General features: G+C 45.2%; 1 protein-coding gene across 1 annotated transcript; it reads left to right on the top strand.

The window, feature by feature from the left end:
• Positions 1-2848: 2848 nt before the first annotated feature.
• Positions 2849-18819, top strand: LIG3 (DNA ligase 3). Its single transcript, XM_074160500.1, has 20 exons — positions 2849-2976; positions 3629-4206; positions 4703-4840; positions 5788-5985; positions 6435-6586; positions 7480-7646; positions 8295-8372; positions 8483-8651; positions 9333-9488; positions 10117-10248; positions 11020-11099; positions 11539-11626; positions 12602-12679; positions 12946-13069; positions 13419-13561; positions 14396-14470; positions 15076-15222; positions 16273-16447; positions 17356-17447; positions 18257-18819. The coding sequence occupies exons 2-20, from the start codon at positions 3648-3650 to the stop codon at positions 18488-18490; spliced, it is 2985 nt and encodes a 994-aa protein (XP_074016601.1). The 5' UTR covers positions 2849-2976; positions 3629-3647; the 3' UTR covers positions 18491-18819.
• The last annotated feature ends 892 nt before the right edge of the window (positions 18820-19711 follow it).

Below are 19711 nucleotides of genomic sequence, written 5' to 3'. Positions count from 1 at the left end.
TTGTGGAAAGCCGCTCACTGGATATATTGCTCTAGTCACAGCTGTTTAAAGGTACATCTTGGCCAAAGTGGGAGTTGGAGGAGTTTATTCAAATAAGACTGTAAAATCTGAAGTCATTTTAATTCCTTCCCTTGCAAATGTACTTTCCCACTCAGAAAGAGAACAGTAGGTGCACATTGCAGCTTCTGGGGAACAAAGTGCTGACGTGGAAAACTTAAGAGCAGTGGCCAAAATCAGGGGCCGTCAGTCCCACACCAGTTGAAACTTTCCTATCACTTCCTAATGTCATTTCAGACACGTTAGCCACAAAAAGCTCAGAAGATGCATAGTTTTAACTTTCTACCCACTCCTGTGGGGCCACAGTGGAAGAACAGCAAAATTAATGCTGCAGGCTGAAAAGTCTTCAGCTACATTGCTCCAGAGGAAGAGAGCTGGAATTAGAAGTGCTCCAGCTTTGCTGCTGTTATTCCCAGACCTTTCAAAAGCAGCAACCAAACATCAGTTGTGTCTGTTTCCCGCTGAAGAAATTAATCGGAAACATACACTCTCCCGGCAGCGTTCTGCCCCCTGCCTGTGCATACAGCATTTCATCACGGGTCAGGCCATCAGTCTCCAGTCTCAGCACGGCGCTCCGGAGGGGAGCCCTCCTACTCCACTTACCTGTGCGTGCTGCCATCTGAACACCCTCCAGGCTGAAAAGAGCCAGAAGGCAATTCATCTCACCCTAACTCAAACCTCTGAAATGCCCTCTGCAGGTTCCTCTGCTGGTTATAGACTCAGCCTACTTTAGATCACGCTGCTGACTTCTAAACAGTAAAAGTTACGGAAGCGAATCATACCGCCGAGAGGTTGCTCAGCTGCTTTATTTAAATCCAATAACGATGCACTGCAGTGAGTGTCAGCCCTTGGGATTATCTTTCCATCTCTTTTACCAGGTACAACACACAATGAATGAGGGATCTCACCGAACGGGATGCTGTGAACACCGCACTGTGCTCTGTGCTCCCAGCAAGCTCTCTCTGAACAGTGTACCCGCCACATCTTTTCCTGGGTTTTATAATTTTATTCCCCTATAAGATGTCAGCATTAATGGAAACTGTTGCACCAGCCACTGCTGGTTCTGTAAATAATTTCTCAGTGGTACACCTTTTTCAAAGCAATTTGAACGATTGAAAATTTAACCGCATTAAACTTGTACACATACCTTTCATCCAAGTCTGTCAAATGCGTGGTCTTGGAGCTGAATGCATACAGCATTTTGGTTCGGCATTTTAAAACTGGAGCATAGTGCTGGTCTGGATGCCTTCCACGTAAAGTCAATAGCAGTTGGGAAGTCCTTCATGAACTCCCTGAATCCTTCTGCAATTCCTCTTCAGTGACTCAAAGCCCCAGCTGGATTTGACTGGGGGAACTTGTTTGTTTCTTTCGCTTGGGGGTTTCCACCACTTCTGGGCCATGAGGAATAGGAAGGTGTGATTCTATTCTGAGATCACGGATTAAACACATTGTCCGAGAGCAAAGTATTGCAATGTAATGCAGTCTGACTGCTTTATAGCCAGATCCTATTGATCAGAAACGCGTATCTCATGGACTTCACCCCAATCTTCTGACCACACGTAGCTGTTATACTCATCCACAGCTCCAAACAGCTTGGTCTGCTGAGAAAAAAAGGAAGACTCTCTGTAGCTCACCTTGCAACTAGCTGGAGGCCAACAAAACAGATACGTCTCTGGTGGAGCAAATTCTGTACTTATGCCTCATACTCTGCCTTTGAGGTATAGCAAAGCAGGTCAGGGACAGCCTGGCCATGACAACCTAGAGAGCATCCTTTTCCTGGATGAAGGCAGGAAACCTGTTGGTGGCCTGTGTAGCATCCACTCCACCTTCCTCAGTGGCCTCCTGGCACAGCACAAGAGCACTTTCATCAGCAAAACCGGGACAGCTGCTGCCACCAGAGCGAAGAGCTGGACTGCAGGCATGTGCCCACCTGTACTGGGATGAAGGGCTGTTTTCAGGGGGCTGTGGTGACAGAGCAGCACCTCAGGGCCTGCAAAACACAGGAGAGCACTCTTCGAGAGCCTATGCTGGGAGGCCAAGTATAGGGCAATGCCTCAGGCCCACACAAACAGAGTTCAGGGCTCTTGGACAATTTCAGGAGGTGAGGTAATAGCGCAGTGTTTCAGGCCTGTGCAGGTACAGTGTAGCACTCCTGGAAGGTCAGGAGTGAAGGCCAGGTGACATGGCACCACCTCAAACCTGCACGAACACAGTGTAGCACTCTTGAAAGGCCCATTTCATGAGGCTCAGGATAGGACAGTAGCTCAGCCTTGCACAAACATGGTGTAGCACTCTTGAAGATGCAATTTCATACTGCTGGGGATAGGGCAGTAGCTCAGCCCTGCACAAACACTGCTTAGCAGTCTTGGAGAGCCAATTTTGAAGGCCGAGCGATACAAAAGCACCTCAGACCTGCACCAGCACGACACAGCACTCTTGGAAGGCCCATATGGTGAGGGCAGGGATAGGGCATTGTCCCAGACCTGTACCCACATTGCGTAGAGCTCTTGGAGAGCCGATTCTGGAAGCCGGGAGGAGGCCATCGCCTCAGACCGAGACACGACAGACAGGGCTCAGCGCTGCCGGAGAACGGCCCAGGGTGGGAGAGGGGGCACGCGGCATCGCCTCAGCCGCGCGCAACGCGGGAAGAGGCTCGCGGACAACTGGCGCGCGGAGGGGCGGGGCCTGCTCCGAGGAAGGCGAGGCCAACCGCCCCGCGGCGGCCGTTCACGCACGCGCACGACCTGGGCGCCAGTCTCGGGCGGAAGAGGCGGGGCGCGGCGCGGCGCGCGTGCGCAGTGGCCTACGGAAGCCCGCCGGTAGAGGCACGGCGGCGGCTCCGGCCTAAGGTGAGGGCTGGAGTGTGTCGCGTCCGCCGGCCGGGGGTGAGGGCGGGATGGCGGCGCCCTGAAGATCTCGGTGAGCCCTTCACCTCGGCGGTAGGCAGGGCGGGGGCGTGGGGCCTGTAGCGGCGGGAGGCTGCGGTTGGCCCGGGGCGGGCAGGGCGGGAAAGCGGCCTTGATACGGGCAGAGGAGGGTCGGGGCTCCTGTGTGAGGGGAGAATGGGCTGGGGGGGGCAGGTGTGTGGAGGATCGCGGTCTGTGGGGCAGGCTCAGGGGGCGATGGAGGGTCTTGGGGGGCGACGACCGGTCTCTTCTCCCAAGTAACAAGGGATGGGACAAGAGCAAAGGGCCTCAAGTTGCGCCAGGGGGGGTTTAGGATGGATATTAGGAAAAATTTCTTCATCGAAAGGGTTATCAGTCGTTGGAACAGGCTGCCCAGGGAAGTGGTGGAATCAGCATTCCTGGAGGTATTTAAAAGATGAGTAGACAGGGTTTAGTGGTGATTATGTCAGTGTTAGGTTGATGGTTGGACTCGATGATCTTAAAGGTCCCTTTCAACCTAGACAGTTCTATGTTTCTATGATGACCAGGTCCCACATGGGGAGACAGCTGTGGGGTAGGCCTGGGAGAGAGGGGTGAGGATTGGGGCCCCACGTCCCACACCAGGCATAAGGGTACAGGGCCCACAGGTGGCCAGAGTGGCTCAGTGTCTCCTCTCTTGCTTACAGAACACACGGAGCAGGCTGGATGCCCACAGGCAGCAGGACATTATCACAGGCTGCCCGAGCACTCATCAGGGGCACAGGACTATTCTTTCCCTGTATACAGGTCTCCTTGCCAAGATCCTGGCTTTGCTGCCTTGGCCTCTCCGGGGCCAGCCCCAGTTACTGGTACCAGCTGCTGTTACGGCGTATATCTCTCCTGTCCATAGACAGAAACCAAGGTGGTGGTGCTGGGGCTTTCCATTTCTCTCTGCTTTTGAACACTTGGTTTCGCCAAGCCTGCACGGCTGCAGAGGACATGGCAGAACAGAGGTATTGTGTAGACTATGCCAAGCGTGGCACAGCAGGCTGCAAGAAGTGCAAGGAGAAGATTGTGAAAGGAATGGTGCGCATTGGAAAGATTGTTCCCAATCCTTTCACGGAGTCTGGCGGGGACATGAAGGAGTGGTACCACGTGAAGTGCATGTTTGAGAAGTTAGATAAGGCCCGGGCCACCACCAAGAAAATCGAAGACATCACAGACTTGGAAGGATGGGAAGAGCTACAAGATGAGGAGAAAGAATTAATCAACAAGCATATCTCAGGTGAGAAACAAGGCAGCACCCGGGGCACTTTTCTGCTTTACTAATTTTCAAAATATGCCACTGATTGCCACACAGCCGAGCCTTTACCACAAAATCCTCACTGATGTATTAGTATGGCCTACTGACAAAGTGAGTAGCGCTGCTCAAATCTGTGTCTCAGCTCTATAGGAAAGGGAAGAAGTAGTCACTTATACAATAGCACTTCTTAATTCATTTGTCGCAACTGATTATGGAGAAGATGTAGGTGATTTAGTTCACGTGCAGACAGAGGCAGACAAATCCCAGGACGCAGCATCAGTTATTTTCCATTTTCATCTTTTTTTTCCATGTACTTTACTAAATTACGTAGTCTTTTAACTTTTGATGTCTGAAAAATATTCCTTTATTTTTTTTTCTTCCATTCCCAGTTCTTTTAAGACTTGTTTGTTGCAACATATATGTTGAGGGATGTATGAGATTATTTCTGACTGCTGGTTTGAACCTTGTTGTTTTACAGAAGCTAATTCCAAGGCTGCAAGTACACCGAAGAAAAAAGTGATAGTCCAAGCTAAGCTCACTGCCACAGGACAACTAACTACAAAAGATCCACTAGCTCTCATCAATCCATCACCAAAGAAGTTCTCTGGCTTCACAGGTAGGACTTAAGACACTGATTCTGGGAAATCCTTCTCTTCTACTACCAGCATCAGAGGTGTTTCAACTTGGCTGAGATCAGAAGTTTTTTATCTATAGAAGATGGTTTAGTTCTAATTACTTTTTTAAAATCTGGTTTGCCAGGAACTGTTAGTGCTGTCTTAGGCTGTCAGTCTTGAAAGAACTGATGTTTGAGTTTCTAGTATTCCCAAGGAAACAAACTTTATGCAGTAACCCATGTTGTCAGGCTGACTCCACTCCTGCCTTAGTCCATGGGCCGATTTCAATCAAACTGTGAAGGTATAGAGTAACGATATCCCGTGTGGATCTCAAAATCTGTAAAAAACTGTCTGGGTGGGATTCCCAGTTGTAATGTTCGTGGAAAGGAAAACTGTTATTCCTCAGCAGCTTGTCCTGAGAAAGAGCTGCCAACCCTACAGTCAGTGGGTGGGCTCTGACTGACCTGGCACTGACCTGAAACACCCAGAGCACGTGTTTCCTCATGCACAGGCAAAGAGATGCAAATGTGTAGGGGTGTTAGTATTAATGAGAGAAGAGGAGATGGGGACGTTTTTCCCCCATTTTGGAAGTGATCTTAGGAAAACATCTTGCTAGAAAGAGCAAAGGCCTATAAAGTAGAAATAAAACAGAACCATCTGCCAGCAGGAATTCCTTTTCACCAAGGTTTAATCATTTTTGTCTGGTAGAATTACGGTCCAGAAAATTCTGGTGTATTGGAAAGAGCAAAACTAGTGAAAAATTGGTTTAGATTTGTTTTTTAATGGTAATTAAAATGTAAAGTTACAAGTTTTGGCTCGTCATTATCCAGTTTTGAAGCTTTGCCAGCATACTGGGATTGTTCTTTTCAGCTTTCCAAGCAGAGTTAGCTTCAGCTTCAAAATCTGCTTTTATTTGTTACAAATGCAATTTTTTATGTCTTTGATGCAGCCAAGCCAAAGAATTCAGAAGATGTCTCTGCAAACTCTGCCCACAAGTCTAGCCTATCTGCAAAAAAATGTGATCTGAAGCACAAAGACTGCTTGCTGCGAGAGTTCAGGAAGCTCTGTGCTATGGTTGCTGAAAAACCCAGCTATAATGTGAAAACGCAGATCATCCAAGATTTTCTGAAGAAGGGATCTGGAGGAGGTATGATTCCTGCTTGGTATTCTCAGCATATGAAAGCCCTCTCAAAATCAACCCCAAAGTATTGTTTCAAAAGCAAGGGTGACAAAATCTGATTGCGGTGTAGTCCAAGCTTTGTGCTGTGCTGATTCCTGAACTATGGAGATAATGTTTGTAAAGTGAACTGTTTATCTAAATAACAAATTCAGATAAGAATTTGTCTAGGATTGTGGGGAATGTTTGTAGGTGCTGCCAAACTTAGTGCTGAGATCAGATTTGGGGGACAATTGTGGGTGTTTTCCCTAAGAAATCTCCTTTCATGTGAAGCAGAACAGCGTGGTGGAAAGAGGAAGCACCAGCTGCAGGGTATTTTTTTTGCCCAGGGTCAGGCTGATGGACACAAATAACCAGAGCCTGTACGTGAAAACAAATTGAGGCAGTTTCTAATGGGCTGTGCTTTTTTTTTTTTCCAGATGGTTTTCACGGTGACGTATACCTGACCATTAAGTTGCTGTTACCAGGTGTCATTAAAATTGTTTACAACTTGAACGACAAGCAGATTGTAAAGCTGTTTAGTAGGATTTTTAACTGCAGCCAAGAAGAAATGATCCGGGACCTGGAACAGGTGAGTACAGACAGCAGTTCTCTTAATTTCTGCTATTCAGTTGCTTGGTATGGAAATTATGTAATGGTTTTTGGGTTGGTTTTTTTTTTTTTAGTCCTATTTGAAAGATTCTTAGCTTGATTGTTCAAATGGGAGATAAGCAGTTTTCTTAGCACTTCTCGCCATCTGGAACCTTTAGAAAATAATGTTTGAACAGAAAGCAAGATATAAATTCACCTGCAAAACTTTAGAAAGCAAGACTAAAATATCTAGGCCAAGTGGGGCTGCATCCACTTTTCCTAAACTGCTTTGTCTAACATATTCCTATGTAACTGATTTACTACTTTTTTTGTAACATCATGTATCAAACACTGTCATTCAATTAACAGATCTGTTACTGTGAGCTTAAGTTACAATTAAGCTACACTCATACAACTGCAAGTGCTCAAGTGTGTGCATTTAATTCCTGCTGGTAATTAACTATGCACACTGCTGATTCGTTGCAAGATGGAACAAACAGGTGAATTAGGTAATGAAGCTAATTCTTTCACCTGTTTATTGCCTTGCTATATACTGCCTTCTAGTGACATCACTATCACTAGACAGTCTCAGATCCTTGGATTTACAAGTGGATTCATCCTGAGGAAATAAAGGGTCTGTGATGCTGCAGCAGTGAAAAATAGAGCAATGAGATGATACTGGTACTCTTACCTTTTTTTATAAATGAAACAGCTGAGAAGCTTTATTCTGTGTCATGGCAGCTTTTTGCTAATGTTGATTCCAACTCCTTCATGCAATTCCAGCATTATTCCTGTGCTTTATCCTACTTATTGAAACCCTGTTGAATCCCCAGTGGCATCCCTGTTCTCTAACTGTAGCTCTGATCCACACCTGTATTTTGTTTTTGGAGACAGGGAGATGTTTCCGAGACCATACGCCTCTTCTTTGAACAGAGCAAGACTTGTCCTCCAGCAGCCAAAAGTCTCCTGACCATCCAAGAGGTAGATGAATTCCTAATCCAGCTATCAAAGCTTACTAAGGAAGATGACCAGCAAAGTGTGCTGCAACATATCACTCGCAGGTAAGGAAAGTAATCGGCCTCTGAAGGTTTACCCTAAAACTAGGAGTGATTATCTACAGATCACAAGCTGGAATAGGTGAAAAACTAATCATAAGCCACAGAGACTGAAATTAACATATATAAGGTGCTATTAGTGGTTTGATTAAGACACCTTGATTGCTGACCAGCAATGGAGAACATGTGCAGCTCCCGATCATGCCAGAGAATTTCATCCTTGTCTGTCGAGACACTTCAATCGGTACTAAACAAACGGCTTGTGGAACTACCTTACTGGTACTTAGCTGTTAATTAAGTTGCTGTTCTTGGGTATGTTGGGAAAAGCCTTCAAGCCATTTAGACAGGTTGAGGACTCGGTCTGGCTCAGTTTTTGTTGATCTGAAGCTGAGGATGTTACTATCACTCTCCATTAAGTGAATTTTGGAAGGTACATCAACACTGAGGCAGAATTCATATTGGCATTCAAACATAAAGACACTGAAAAGCCTTTTGGATATTCTCTTGTGCCTCTGAGATGTCAGTAGTAACGTGTGTCCTCATTTGAGTTTAAACCATAGAGCAGGGGAGGACCTTTTTTTAGAGGCCTGGATGTTTTTTCAGCTGGAAAGTAGTTAAACGTCTACCATTTCTGAATCTTCTCTCGCGCTTCAGGTGTACGGGCAATGACCTGAAATGCATCATCAGGCTAATTAAGCATGACTTGAAAATGAACGCTGGAGCAAAGCATGTGTAAGTCTTACCTTTCATTGTGAGACAAAACCCAAAGCGAGCATTAGCCTCATAAGCCAGGAGCAGCAGACCTGAGAGTGATCTGTCTCTCCCTTCTCAATTTGTTAAAGGTTGGATGCTTTGGATCCCAATGCTTACGAGGCGTTCAAAGCATCACGCAACCTCCAGGATGTGGTAGAGCGAGTCCTGAAGAACCAGCAGGAGGCTGAGAAGGTGCCGGGCCTGAAGCGAACCCTCAGTGTGCAGGCCTCCCTGATGACCCCGGTTCAGCCCATGCTGGTAAGGTTGGCTCCCCTGCAGTGGTAACCCTCAGCCGAGCAAGAGATGGGGTTCCCATAGGTACTGTCAGAGACCCTCGCCTTTAAGAATCAGTGGAGAGAGAAGTGACGGCATGTGCTATGAGCCAATAGAGCATGCAGTGCTGATTTTTAATGTTTAATGCCATTTTATAAAGTGTTTTCTACCAAGAGGCCGGTTATTCAATGTACTTGGTACTTGCACCTTCAGTGCCACTGCAGAAGCTAAAATCTTGACTTGCTTTCAGTCCAGAAGTGACTTCTTTGTTTGCTGTCATTCCAGAAGTTGATCCTTTCTCTGTAAATAGCATAAGCTTTCCATTGGATTAGAGGTTTCAATAAGTTTGGGTTTTTGTTTGAACTAATCAGAGTTAAATATTTACTTCTGGGCTAAGCGCACTCCTACGAAAGGCACAGTACTTAAACCTTTAAGTATTTGGAGGAGATAAGCACTGAAAAGCTGTAATTATCTGGGCATATGCAGATGATTGCAAGTAAATGAGTAATTAAGAAAAGGAAAACTTGGACTGGATATCAGAGACCCTGGACAAAAAAAATATACAAAGGAATTGGTAGTTCACTCATGAACTTAGGTAAAAGTAGTTTTATTTTTAAATATATCATCTGAGTTTGTTTGGAAATTATTTCTCTCCACCTTTCTAAGGCTGAAGCCTGCAAGTCAATTGAGTATGCCATGAAGAAGTGCCCAAATGGCATGTATGCAGAGATCAAATACGATGGTGAGCGGGTGCAGGTCCATAAAAACGGAGATCATTTCAGCTACTTCAGCAGAAGCCTCAAACCCGTCCTCCCACATAAAGTAAGCACCTGGAAACTGTCTCTTCTGTTGTGCCAGCTCCCTTATAAACATGAGTGAATTTCACACCACTTTCTATAGGCGGGGGGGATACTTTCTCTTGTAGACTTCTTTTCTAATTTATGTAGATACTTGGAACCTGGAAAAGCAACACCTATTAAAACTCTAATCAATTAGTTTTGGTGGATGTTAAGAGCTTGAAACTAAAGTTAAGCTACGTGCCTGAGAATCCTCTTTATGCACTGCGTTTTGGGAGGCTTGATGCCAGTTGCATGGTTTAGAATCATAGAATTGTCCAGGTTGGAAGGCACCTTTAAGATCATCTAGTCCAACCATCAACCTAACTCTGATTAAAAAAAAAAAAAAAAAAAAAAACAACCCAAAAAACCACCTCACATTACTAAACCATGTCTCTAAGCACTATATCAACCCGTCTTTTGAATACGTCCAGGGACGGTGCCTCATTTTTCTATTTGTAGACTGTGCTGTCTGTACCACAATAGAAAGTAGAGTTAGTGCAGATATGCCTACATGTGCCTCAGACACGCTTCTGGTGAAAACATCTGCGTTGGAGTGAGTCCCTCCCTTCAGCCAGTAGATGTATTTTTCCTTTTTCTTTTTTTTCCCCAAGGTAGCCCATTTTAAGGACTTCATTCCTCAGGCTTTTCCTGGTGGGCAAAGCATGATCCTGGATTCAGAAGTTCTTCTGATTGACAACAAAACTGGCAAGCCGCTTCCTTTTGGGACTCTTGGTGTGCACAAGGTAAAAAAAAAAAAAAAGGTAAATTAAAAAATCCTTTGTTGTGGTTGGAGATGCTGTTAATCTGCTGACTTAAATGTGCTAGTGTACAGTCTGTTATCACAGGATAATTTAAGAGATCTGGTGCTTGCTAGAGCATTCCGGCAGAAAATAAGCCTGAGAAGGCTGATATTGATGAAAAGGTACTGCTCTAATACAATAGGTTTGATGTTAACCTCATCACTTAGCAGGACAGTAAGAAAACTTCAGCTCAAGATAAATATTTAAAAAAACCTTGGAAAATTCTGCAATTCTGTCATTGCTTATCATTGCTTGAGCAATGGGTGGCAGACTGGAAGACCCCAATGGTGCAGAGAGTATTTAGTCCATATGAATATTATGTAGTGCTTATGTCTAGACTAAATGCTGGTGAGGAAGAGGACAGTAAAATGAAAATTAAACTGTAAGTGCTTTAACTTAAAGTAGCCATTAATCTGAAATCTCTGGAATGCTTGTTGCTGCAGTAGTGACAGATGTTACATTGCCCAAAGTCATTAATATTTGTGGCGTTATTTCCCTGGAAATTAGCATGTTTTATCTTTTAGTTTATGCTTTGACACATTCAGTCTAAATCTTAATTCTCAGAATACTTTTGGAAAGAAGCCTAATCTTATTATAACTAAAATATTATGGAGATGAAAGTACATCCTTTTGTTTCTGTTGTTTATCTAAAACTCTGTATCGCTGCTTGCTACGACTGCAGATTTCTTTTAATCAGTCTTAATTGTCTTTCAGAAAGCTGCTTTCCAAGATGCCAACGTTTGCCTGTTTGTCTTTGACTGCATCTATTTCAATGACATCAGCCTGATGGACAGGTACGTGTCTGCCACAGAGTGAGAGTGGCCAGACCAGTTTCCCAGCATGAACTTGCTGGAATACACTCCCAGAGGAGAGGGAGCAGGCACACAGACTGGTCAGACTGGCCTTTTGTCCCTGTAAAAATCAAGACAGCACAGGAGAATCCTTGCTGTGCTCAGGGGTTTCACTGTGGAGCTCCGTTTTGCTCTGCAGTTCCAGAATATTGGGATTAACTCCATTTCAGCTGAACCGAGTGTGTTTCAGTGCCCAGCTCACCTTATATCTTCTTAATGTAAAACTTCTATTTTATAACTTATTTCCTGGAGGAAAGTAAGAATTGATTGTCCTTTCTGGAACTCTGTAGGATAATTAATTTAATTATTTAAATAGCTTTTCCTCAACGTTCACATTCATGTTAAAAATTGCTTTCTTGTCCTTAATTATCTACTGGTTTAGGCCTCTGTGTGAACGTCGTAAGTTTCTCCACGATAACATGGTTGAAATCCCCAACCGGATCCTCTTCTCGGAGATGAAGCACGTCACAGTGAGTTCAATGTTAAAATAGCACCCACGGCGATCGCACCGATTGCACTTCAGACACTTCATCATTGCTCCTTTACCACGCAGCCTTTTTTATAATAAAGGCTGCAAATCCAGCAATTCCCTCTCAGAATGGTTCTCCTTCTGGTCTCTGTGCAAGACTTCTTGAGCCAGTGTTGTCCAGGAGGGCAACCTGTGCTCCCATCTTGTCTTGGCTACAGCCACTTCTGTAGAGTCTTAACTTGCACCTCTTTTTTTTTGGCTGCTTAATGATTTTGTAGCCATTGTCATTTTGATGTTGTTAGGAGGAGCTAAAGCCTGATGTAGCTTAGTCTGTGCTGTGCAATGCCGAGCTGTGCAGAGGAGACTGACTCATGATTGAAGGGAACTAGGCTGCTTCCAGTTCCCAAACTGGCAACTTGAAGTGCTGCACAGCCCGGATACACCCTGGGTGTTAAAAACTGCATTCCACAGCAGCCTGCTCAATTTTTCCTTGGATTGTTACACACAGGCCTTGTGTCCCATTATTTTTTCCCCACTGCTACTGATTCCTGTAGCACCTTGGGTTTGGTGGAGAATGCTTGGATGTTTGGAGCAGAGAAAGCATTTTGGGAAGAAGAAAAGACCATAGTTCCCAAGGTGGTTGGACGCAGGAGTAAGCAGGCACTGCTGGCTGAGGGAAATCTGATCTTGTACATATGGGACATACTCAGGACACAATCAGTGTGGCTACCTCTTCTCTGAGGAGCATTTTTTTTAACGAACCCATCTCTTCTTGGGACATATTTCCAGTTTAGTCACTGGCTGTGCAGCAAAAAGGAACATGTATGGGACTCTCCTTGGAAAACTTTGTTATGAAATAACTCATTCGTCTCTCTGCAGTCACTTTGGGTTTAGTGCATCATTGCTCCAAATAGAAAGCCTGGAGCCCGCAACCCTTTGACCGTCTTGAGCTAACCGTGATTCCTTTCCTTTTCAGAAAGCTTCAGATCTGGCAGATATGATCACCCGAGTCATCCGTGAGGGACTAGAAGGACTGGTGTTGAAAGATGTAAAGGCAGGTTCACATTTCTTCTTCGCTGGTGTACGCTGGGAATTAGGGAATAACAACAGACAGAGGACTGTGGGTGATGGACACAAGGCTGAGCATCCTTCAAACATCTTCTTGTCGATTGGATGTCGACATCCAATCCACGCTGCTCCTTATGTATCTGAGCGCTGCTGTGCTCTTGTGCCAGATAAAAAGCAAGGGCTGTTTGAGGAGAGGGCTGTCCGCCAGGTGTTCTCCTTTGTGACTGGGGGTTCTTGCCATGTTTTGCACAGGGTAATTATGAACCAGGAAAACGACACTGGCTGAAAGTGAAAAAGGACTATCTAAATGAGGGTGCAATGGCTGACACAGCAGACCTGGTGGTGCTGGGAGCTTTCTACGGACAAGGCAGTAAAGGTAAGTCTCTGGAGTTGGCTTCAATTAAAGACTTGTCAGTTCAGAAAACTCAAGCTTTTTCCCATTCCTGGCCTCCTGTAGCATTTGTTCTCCTACCAGAGTGAGCGTGGCTGTCACAGTGACCGTGTGCTGCAGCCTGTCGCGCGCCAGGGTGTCAGTTCACTGTGGGTTAGTTGGCACAGCAAAGCCTTGGGTCTTGGGCTGGGCTCCTGTGCGGTGCAGAGACTCTCTTCAGCTCTGTGTACGGGAGCTGATGCTGTGAAGCCATCTCAAGCCCAAGGCCCTTTGATTCCTTTCCTGAAGGTGGGAAGGGGTTTTGGTTCATTGCTTTGCTTCTTCCCTCCTGCAGGTGGGATGATGTCCATCTTCCTCATGGGCTGCTACGATCCCAAGAGTGAGAAGTGGTGCACCGTGACCAAGTGTTCTGGTGGCCATGATGATGCCACCTTGGCGCGGCTGCAGACGGAGCTGGATATGGTGAAGATCAGCAAGGTGAGAAGGGCTCTGGCACGGAGGCGATCAAAGGAATGCTCAGCAAAGGGTTTGGTAAAACCTTGTTCCTGCTGAGCTACAGCTGAGGTGCTGGATGAATGCAGGATTGAAGTGCTCTACTGGGAATGAATAGAGGCTTAATTAAAGTGGATAAACTGCTCTGACACAAATGAGATGTAGGTGCTGCCAGCTCTGAGATGAGGCACTGCCTGAGATTTGTACTCAGACACTGAGTGGGAGGCCAGGCACCATCTGTTTTCTGCTAAGACAAAGTTTTATTGGGAAGAGCAGATCAAGTACCCCTTTTTTTTTTTTTTGGCATATTGCGATTGGTGAAGATGGTCACTAGATGGGGCTGCGAGTGAGAAATGCTCAAGTGTCTTGTGACTAGATAACCCGACCCGTTGGAGTTAAGGCTTTTTGTGAGTGACTTATTTAGGTGAGGAATCTTACTTTCCAAGACTTGACAAATAAACAAAGCTGAATTTTAATATTTACTGGACATCCTTAAGGGTATTTGCATCAAGGTTATAGAATCTTAAAAAAATGGGTAGTTTTATATGAATCACAGTTGGAGCGACAATTTTTACACGTAGAATGACAGTAATTGAGAGCTGCGTTACACATAATTCTTGTGATTCTCTAGAGAAGAGAAACTGCTGCAGACCAGTGCACCTTGCACTGCAGGCTAAAGATACATTGCCTTTGTATGGATGAAAGTAATACCTATATGCTAATCAACTTCTAATTATCTTTCAGCGACTTCTTTTGTAGCAATAGGTTCATATATGATCATAAAGGCTATCATTTTGGTTTTGTGCTTTTAATTAATAGGATCCTAGTAAAATTCCAAGGTGGCTGAAAATTAACAAAATCTACTACCCTGACTTCATTGTCCCAGATCCAAAGGTAAGTGCTGTTATAGTCATTTAACTGTTTTCCAACCCTGATATAGCAATCTACTAGACTTCAATTAATTGTACAAATTATCTCTGTTACAAGTTTAGTTTTCATACTTGGAACAGGAAATTCAGCGCATTTTTATCTCTGAATCTTGCAGGTGCATTTGAGGCTAAGAGCTTCATGAAGAAATCATACCTGCTGCACTTCTGGGAAATATTCTTGTGCGTTAAATCCCTTCCAGAAGTGAACTTACTTTAAATTTGAGGCATGAAAAATCTGACTTAAAACAGTTGAAGCACAGCTGTAACCTTCAAAAGTTGCTATTGCTGTATGAAATTTATCAGTATGCTTTGTGCCATGTTGACTGTTAGGAACAGGTGTTATTTAGAAATTGGCGTTCTGTATTAGTTGAGGATCTCTGACCGGATGAAGTGAAAAATAGAAGTTTTTGTAATTAACGTGACCAAGAAGGTCAGTTTGTGGATATGGAATTCTGTGTGCTGGAGTGGGGAGGAGGGGTTGCTGCAGAAGTAGAGGAACACAGATGTGTTAAGAGTTAGTTCATGAGACAAGATGGGAATGTGACGTGACTTCCTCAATGCTGTGTTTAGAAAGCCCCAGTGTGGGAGATCACAGGGGCTGAATTCTCTAAAGCTGAAGCCCACACTGCAGATGGGATCTCCATTCGCTTCCCTCGCTGCACCCGCATTCGAGATGACAAAGACTGGAAGACAGCCACCAACCTCCAGCAGCTTAAGGTGAATGAACGCAGTATGTCTGCAGCGTGTTTCAGAATAAGTTCTGACAAGTCTGTATTTAAAGAGACAAATTCGGATAGCAGGGTATGTAGCAAAGATACCTGCTGACTGCCGCCTCTGATGGCGTGTTACATGTTCGATTTATTCTAGGCTCGGGCTGCTCGCTGGATTATTTTGATGCGAATCTTATTCTTTCATGGGGCCTCTCGAGTCTCTTGAGCTGTTGTGTTGTGCACTTTCAGGCGAGTCTGTGCTGGCAGTTAGTTCTGTCAGCTCTTGTAGCAGCCTTCGTGGGGAGGAATTTCCTTCCTGAAAGAGGTGACCTTTATTCTCTGAACTGTTTATGGTCATTCTGTCTCCCATTAATTGCTGAGATTAGGTGTGGCATCTGGGAGGTGACTGAGGGTAGCCTGGCCCAGTTCCAGGGCAATCAGCCAGGACCCCTGGGGCTGCCCCCACCCCACGCAGCTCCTGTGCCTCCTTTGCTGATAGAAAGCGGTTGGCTTGCTGCCATCCCCAGCAGTAAGTCAGCTGTTGATGAGCTCTCTTCTCAGTCTAGTTATTGTCGTCGGGGCTGTCTTTGGGCTGCCTGCAGGGATGCTGGCAGCAGATGTAAATGCTCATTAAGCCATTGAAGCAAGGAGTGATTCAGCCCACCTGCTGTCCCACAGCCTTTCTGGCTCCCTGATCAGGTAGGGGAGAAAGGTAAAATACCCTCTTCAGACAGACTGTTCTGTGAGCGAGCAATGGGTATTGTTCATTTTTCAGGCCAAGGAGCCAAGCTCAGAAGAGTTTGTCTGTCTTGCTCTGTAGTAGATCACGTAAATATGGCTTTTGGTGCCATCCCTTAATGTCAAGCAGCTGGGTGGAACGCAAAGAGTTTGATCAAAGTTGACAGGAAAATGGCTACAAAAAGGTACAGGAGGAAAAAGGATATGAGCAAACACTTCATGGGGGGAAACAAACAGAGGAGACCATATATTACAGCTTGTGTCTAGTATCGGAAGCTTCACTGTGGCTAAAGGCAGTGCTTTGTTTCTGGTGGGACAGGAGCTGTACCAGCTCTCCAAAGAGAAGGCCGATTTCAGTGTTGCTGCTGGGGAGGAAGATGAGTCCACGGCTGGCAGCAGTGGAGAGAACGAGGGAAATTCCAGGTCTTCCACACCACACAGCGCTATTAAAACTCCCCCAAGCAAGTCACCTGCAAAAGCCAAGAAGCCAGAAGGTAAGATGGTGCTTTCCAGGGAGAGGAGCCTTGGGGTTCTCTGCATTGGGGCAGGCTGGCTTTGGATCTTTGCCTTCCGTCAGATGCTTGAAGGTCCCGTGGCAGCTTTCGTGTGCTCCTCAGGGTTAATGGGCAAAGCTGTTCAGACCCTGCGTTGTTCGTAGCACGGATGGACCAGCCACAGATCTGAGGTGTGCTGGGACTGAGGAAAAGATGGAAACAGCACGGATGATGCTGTTTAGGTTGGTGCTTGGGCAACTCGATTAGACTAAAAGCTCTCTGGGGTTATACACTGCCTAGAACAGGTACCTCGAACCTAGAAAGCTCAGTTATAGTTAGTACCAAAACTACTTTGGAGTGATTTCTTTTTGACTCCAGCCCCTTTTAATCTTACTAGAGGAAGGTCCTTAGCAGTATGTGTAAGACTGGTGTGAACAGCAAACCTGCTGCTCCTGTTCCTGCAGATCACGTGCCCTTTGGTTAGACACTTTTGGCTGTGAACCGCTATTTAATTTTATTCGGATGAAATTCATGCATATAAATAGGGCATCTGGATGGAGGGGATTTCCAGGTAGTAAACTGCAAAGCTGTGAAATGAGTTTGCTTCACCAACACTTTGTCACTGGGGAATAACGTGAAGCAAATTTCTGAGCTGTCTCAAAAAGGCAACGTGGTGACAGCAAGGAGGGAAGTTGAACAGCAACATCCTGGAGATGAGGCAGGAAGATGCCCTGGACCATTTGCAGTAGAAAAATTTGTCTTACCAGTTACATTCTAACTCATGGATTTTCCAGAAAGAAGGGGGGAAAAGTCTTTTTCCCTTTTACTCTCTTCACTCTTCTCCCCCCAATTAATACACATCCAGTATCTGGACAGAGAGCAAAAATGAGATAAGTTTTTGTTTTCAGAGAACAAAACAGTCATTGGATCCCCTCAAAAATCGGAGGAGAAACGAGGGGAGAAGAGAAAAGCATCTGAGATGGATGACAATGAAAAAAAGGTATGGAGAGCTGGGGTGGGAGGAAGCTGAGGCAATTTCAACTGTCTGTTCGCTTTTACCTTCCATGTGGAAAGTCTTTGAAATCTCCCTATAGCAGCACCCTAAACTAAAATGAAATGTAAAGGCAGAAACAGCAGCAACAAGCCCTCTTGTAAAGGAAGTGGGTGACTGCAGCCATTCTTGCGCCGCTGACGTAACTGGGTTTGTCACGCTAAAGGCCAATGCTCTGTTCACCCACCAACAACGTTCTGCTCCACAAAGCGCTGCGATTGCTGAGCGGCTGCTCTTCCTGACCGCTGCGTGTGGAAGAGTTGGGAGCTGTAGCGGGTGAGAACTGTCCTTTCTAGCCCATTGTGCGGCAAATTGTAGGAGTGGATTAAGAATCACTGAGCTATAGTTTCAACGATAAGCCTGGAGTAGCTATTTTAATGTAAACAGCAAACCCAGGACAGTTCTGTTCTTCTACTTTGCCTAAGAAGCATCAGCTTGTAAAGGCAAAGACATTAAGATGGTGTTTACTGGACCACATCAGCATCACCACTAAGAAGAATAATGGGGTAGTAACTCCCCTTAGCTGGGGAGGCACTGTTCAGCTGTAACATCTGGCTGTTGGAGGAACTGTACGAGTGTTGCTCTTGTGTATGATTTAATGTCGGTCCAAAGAGCAATCTACAGTTATTAGGCGTGGGATTAGAACGATAACCTTGGGAACTGTGAGTGGACTCGTTCATGCCTCAAAAGAATTTAGTGTAATTTCCAGGCTAATCTAATGTTTTTACCAACCTGTGCCTCTCTTGCACAAACCGCAGACGCTGCTGGACATATTCACTGGTGTGAAGCTCTACCTGTCACCCTCTGTGAAGGACTTCGACAAAATCCGGCGGTACTTTATAGCATACGATGGGGATCTTGTGCAAGAATTTGACACAGCCTCAGCAACGCATGTCATAGGGGACATTGATGACAATCCTGGTGCTAAACGTGTGTCTCCCAACTGGATCTGGGAATGCATCCGGAAACGGAGGCTGGTGGCCCCGTGCTAGGAATGCGGGGCAGCTGACCATTCCTGGCACAACAATTCCCTGAAGAGTACAGCTGAGAACTAGGTAGGTGGGAGAAATGGTGAGATTCCTCTGTGGAGACGTGGATAGAAATAAAATGCCTGAGTCCATCGGAGGTAAAGATCCATAGCAACCATATGGAATTAATTAAAACAACTCTGTGAAGAAATGTCACTGCTGAATCCATTTTTCCGCCCATAATGTAGACCACTGCACCTATCTAGGTGCTGGTTTAGTCTCCTTGGGTTTTTAAAGTTTGGGTATTTTTATAGATAAAGAAATAAAACTGAAGCAGTTTCTCCTTTGCTGTCAAGACTTATTTTCCAAAGGTTATTCTTTGCCTGGACAGGAAACCAGACCACCAAATACGTGAAACTGGTGGCTGTATTGCCAGGAGAGTTCTGCTGCACGCCTACAATTTGCGTGAAGGACACGCATCCTCCTGGTTTGACTTTTCTTTCCTGTCTTTTAACACTGAGCACAGATCTGTGTATCTCTACCCAGCAGCAGTTTGCACCTCTGCTGTAGGCTTCATATTAAAACTAGGACACCAAATAAGCTTCCATTACAGCAACTGCTGTAGCATTATCCAAGCATCCTCTTGGAACAGTTAGTTGTTCTATGGAATATGTTGCTCGTGTGTTCTGGTATTCATGTTTCAACAAGTAAAAGCTGAGAAAGGAACTCTACCATCTGGATATTCTAAGATAGTCGAGAGACCTCCTTACCTGAAGCTGTTCAAAACTATTGCAAGTACTTGAATATTAATGAAATAAGGAAGATGATAGGTTTTAGGGTGGTTTTTTTTTTTTAGGGTTCATTTTAACTCAACTGTTTTGCAAATGATGATGTGCATTTGCTGAATAACTCTGCATGAGTTGGCCAAGGGCATGGTACGTTTATGAAAGAAAAAGTGAGTTGATGAGTTCACTGGTTCCTTAGTCTCAAGGGAACAGAGTAATATTGTACATTTGCAATATTCACAAAGATAAGATTGTACTGCTAGAAAGTTAGTGGTTTCAGTTAACTTTTTTCCTTCAACCTCTTCTGTACTTGTACCCCAACCTCTAATGATATTTAAGCACCTGGTACCCCAAGCCTTTCCTGGTTGAAGTTCAGAAGGAGCTGTAGGATCTCTGCTTTCTCCCAACCTGGTGGCAGCGGAGTCAGAAAACGAGGTTAACTAAATCACATTTTGACTTT

This window comes from Numenius arquata, chromosome 18 (genome assembly GCF_964106895.1).
Source record: "Numenius arquata chromosome 18, bNumArq3.hap1.1, whole genome shotgun sequence".
Taxonomy (NCBI): domain Eukaryota; kingdom Metazoa; phylum Chordata; class Aves; order Charadriiformes; family Scolopacidae; genus Numenius; species Numenius arquata.
This window is presented reverse-complemented; position numbering and strand designations above follow the sequence as displayed.

Coding starts and splice junctions, on each gene's coding strand:
- LIG3 (XM_074160500.1), top strand. CDS start 3,648: ATGCCCACAGGCAGCAGGACATTATCACAGGCTGCCCGAGCACTCATC. Junction 5,986..6,434: donor GAAGAAGGGATCTGGAGGAG/GTATGATTCCTG, acceptor TTTTTTTTCCAG/ATGGTTTTCACGGTGACGTA. Junction 15,223..16,272: donor CCAACCTCCAGCAGCTTAAG/GTGAATGAACGC, acceptor CTGGTGGGACAG/GAGCTGTACCAGCTCTCCAA.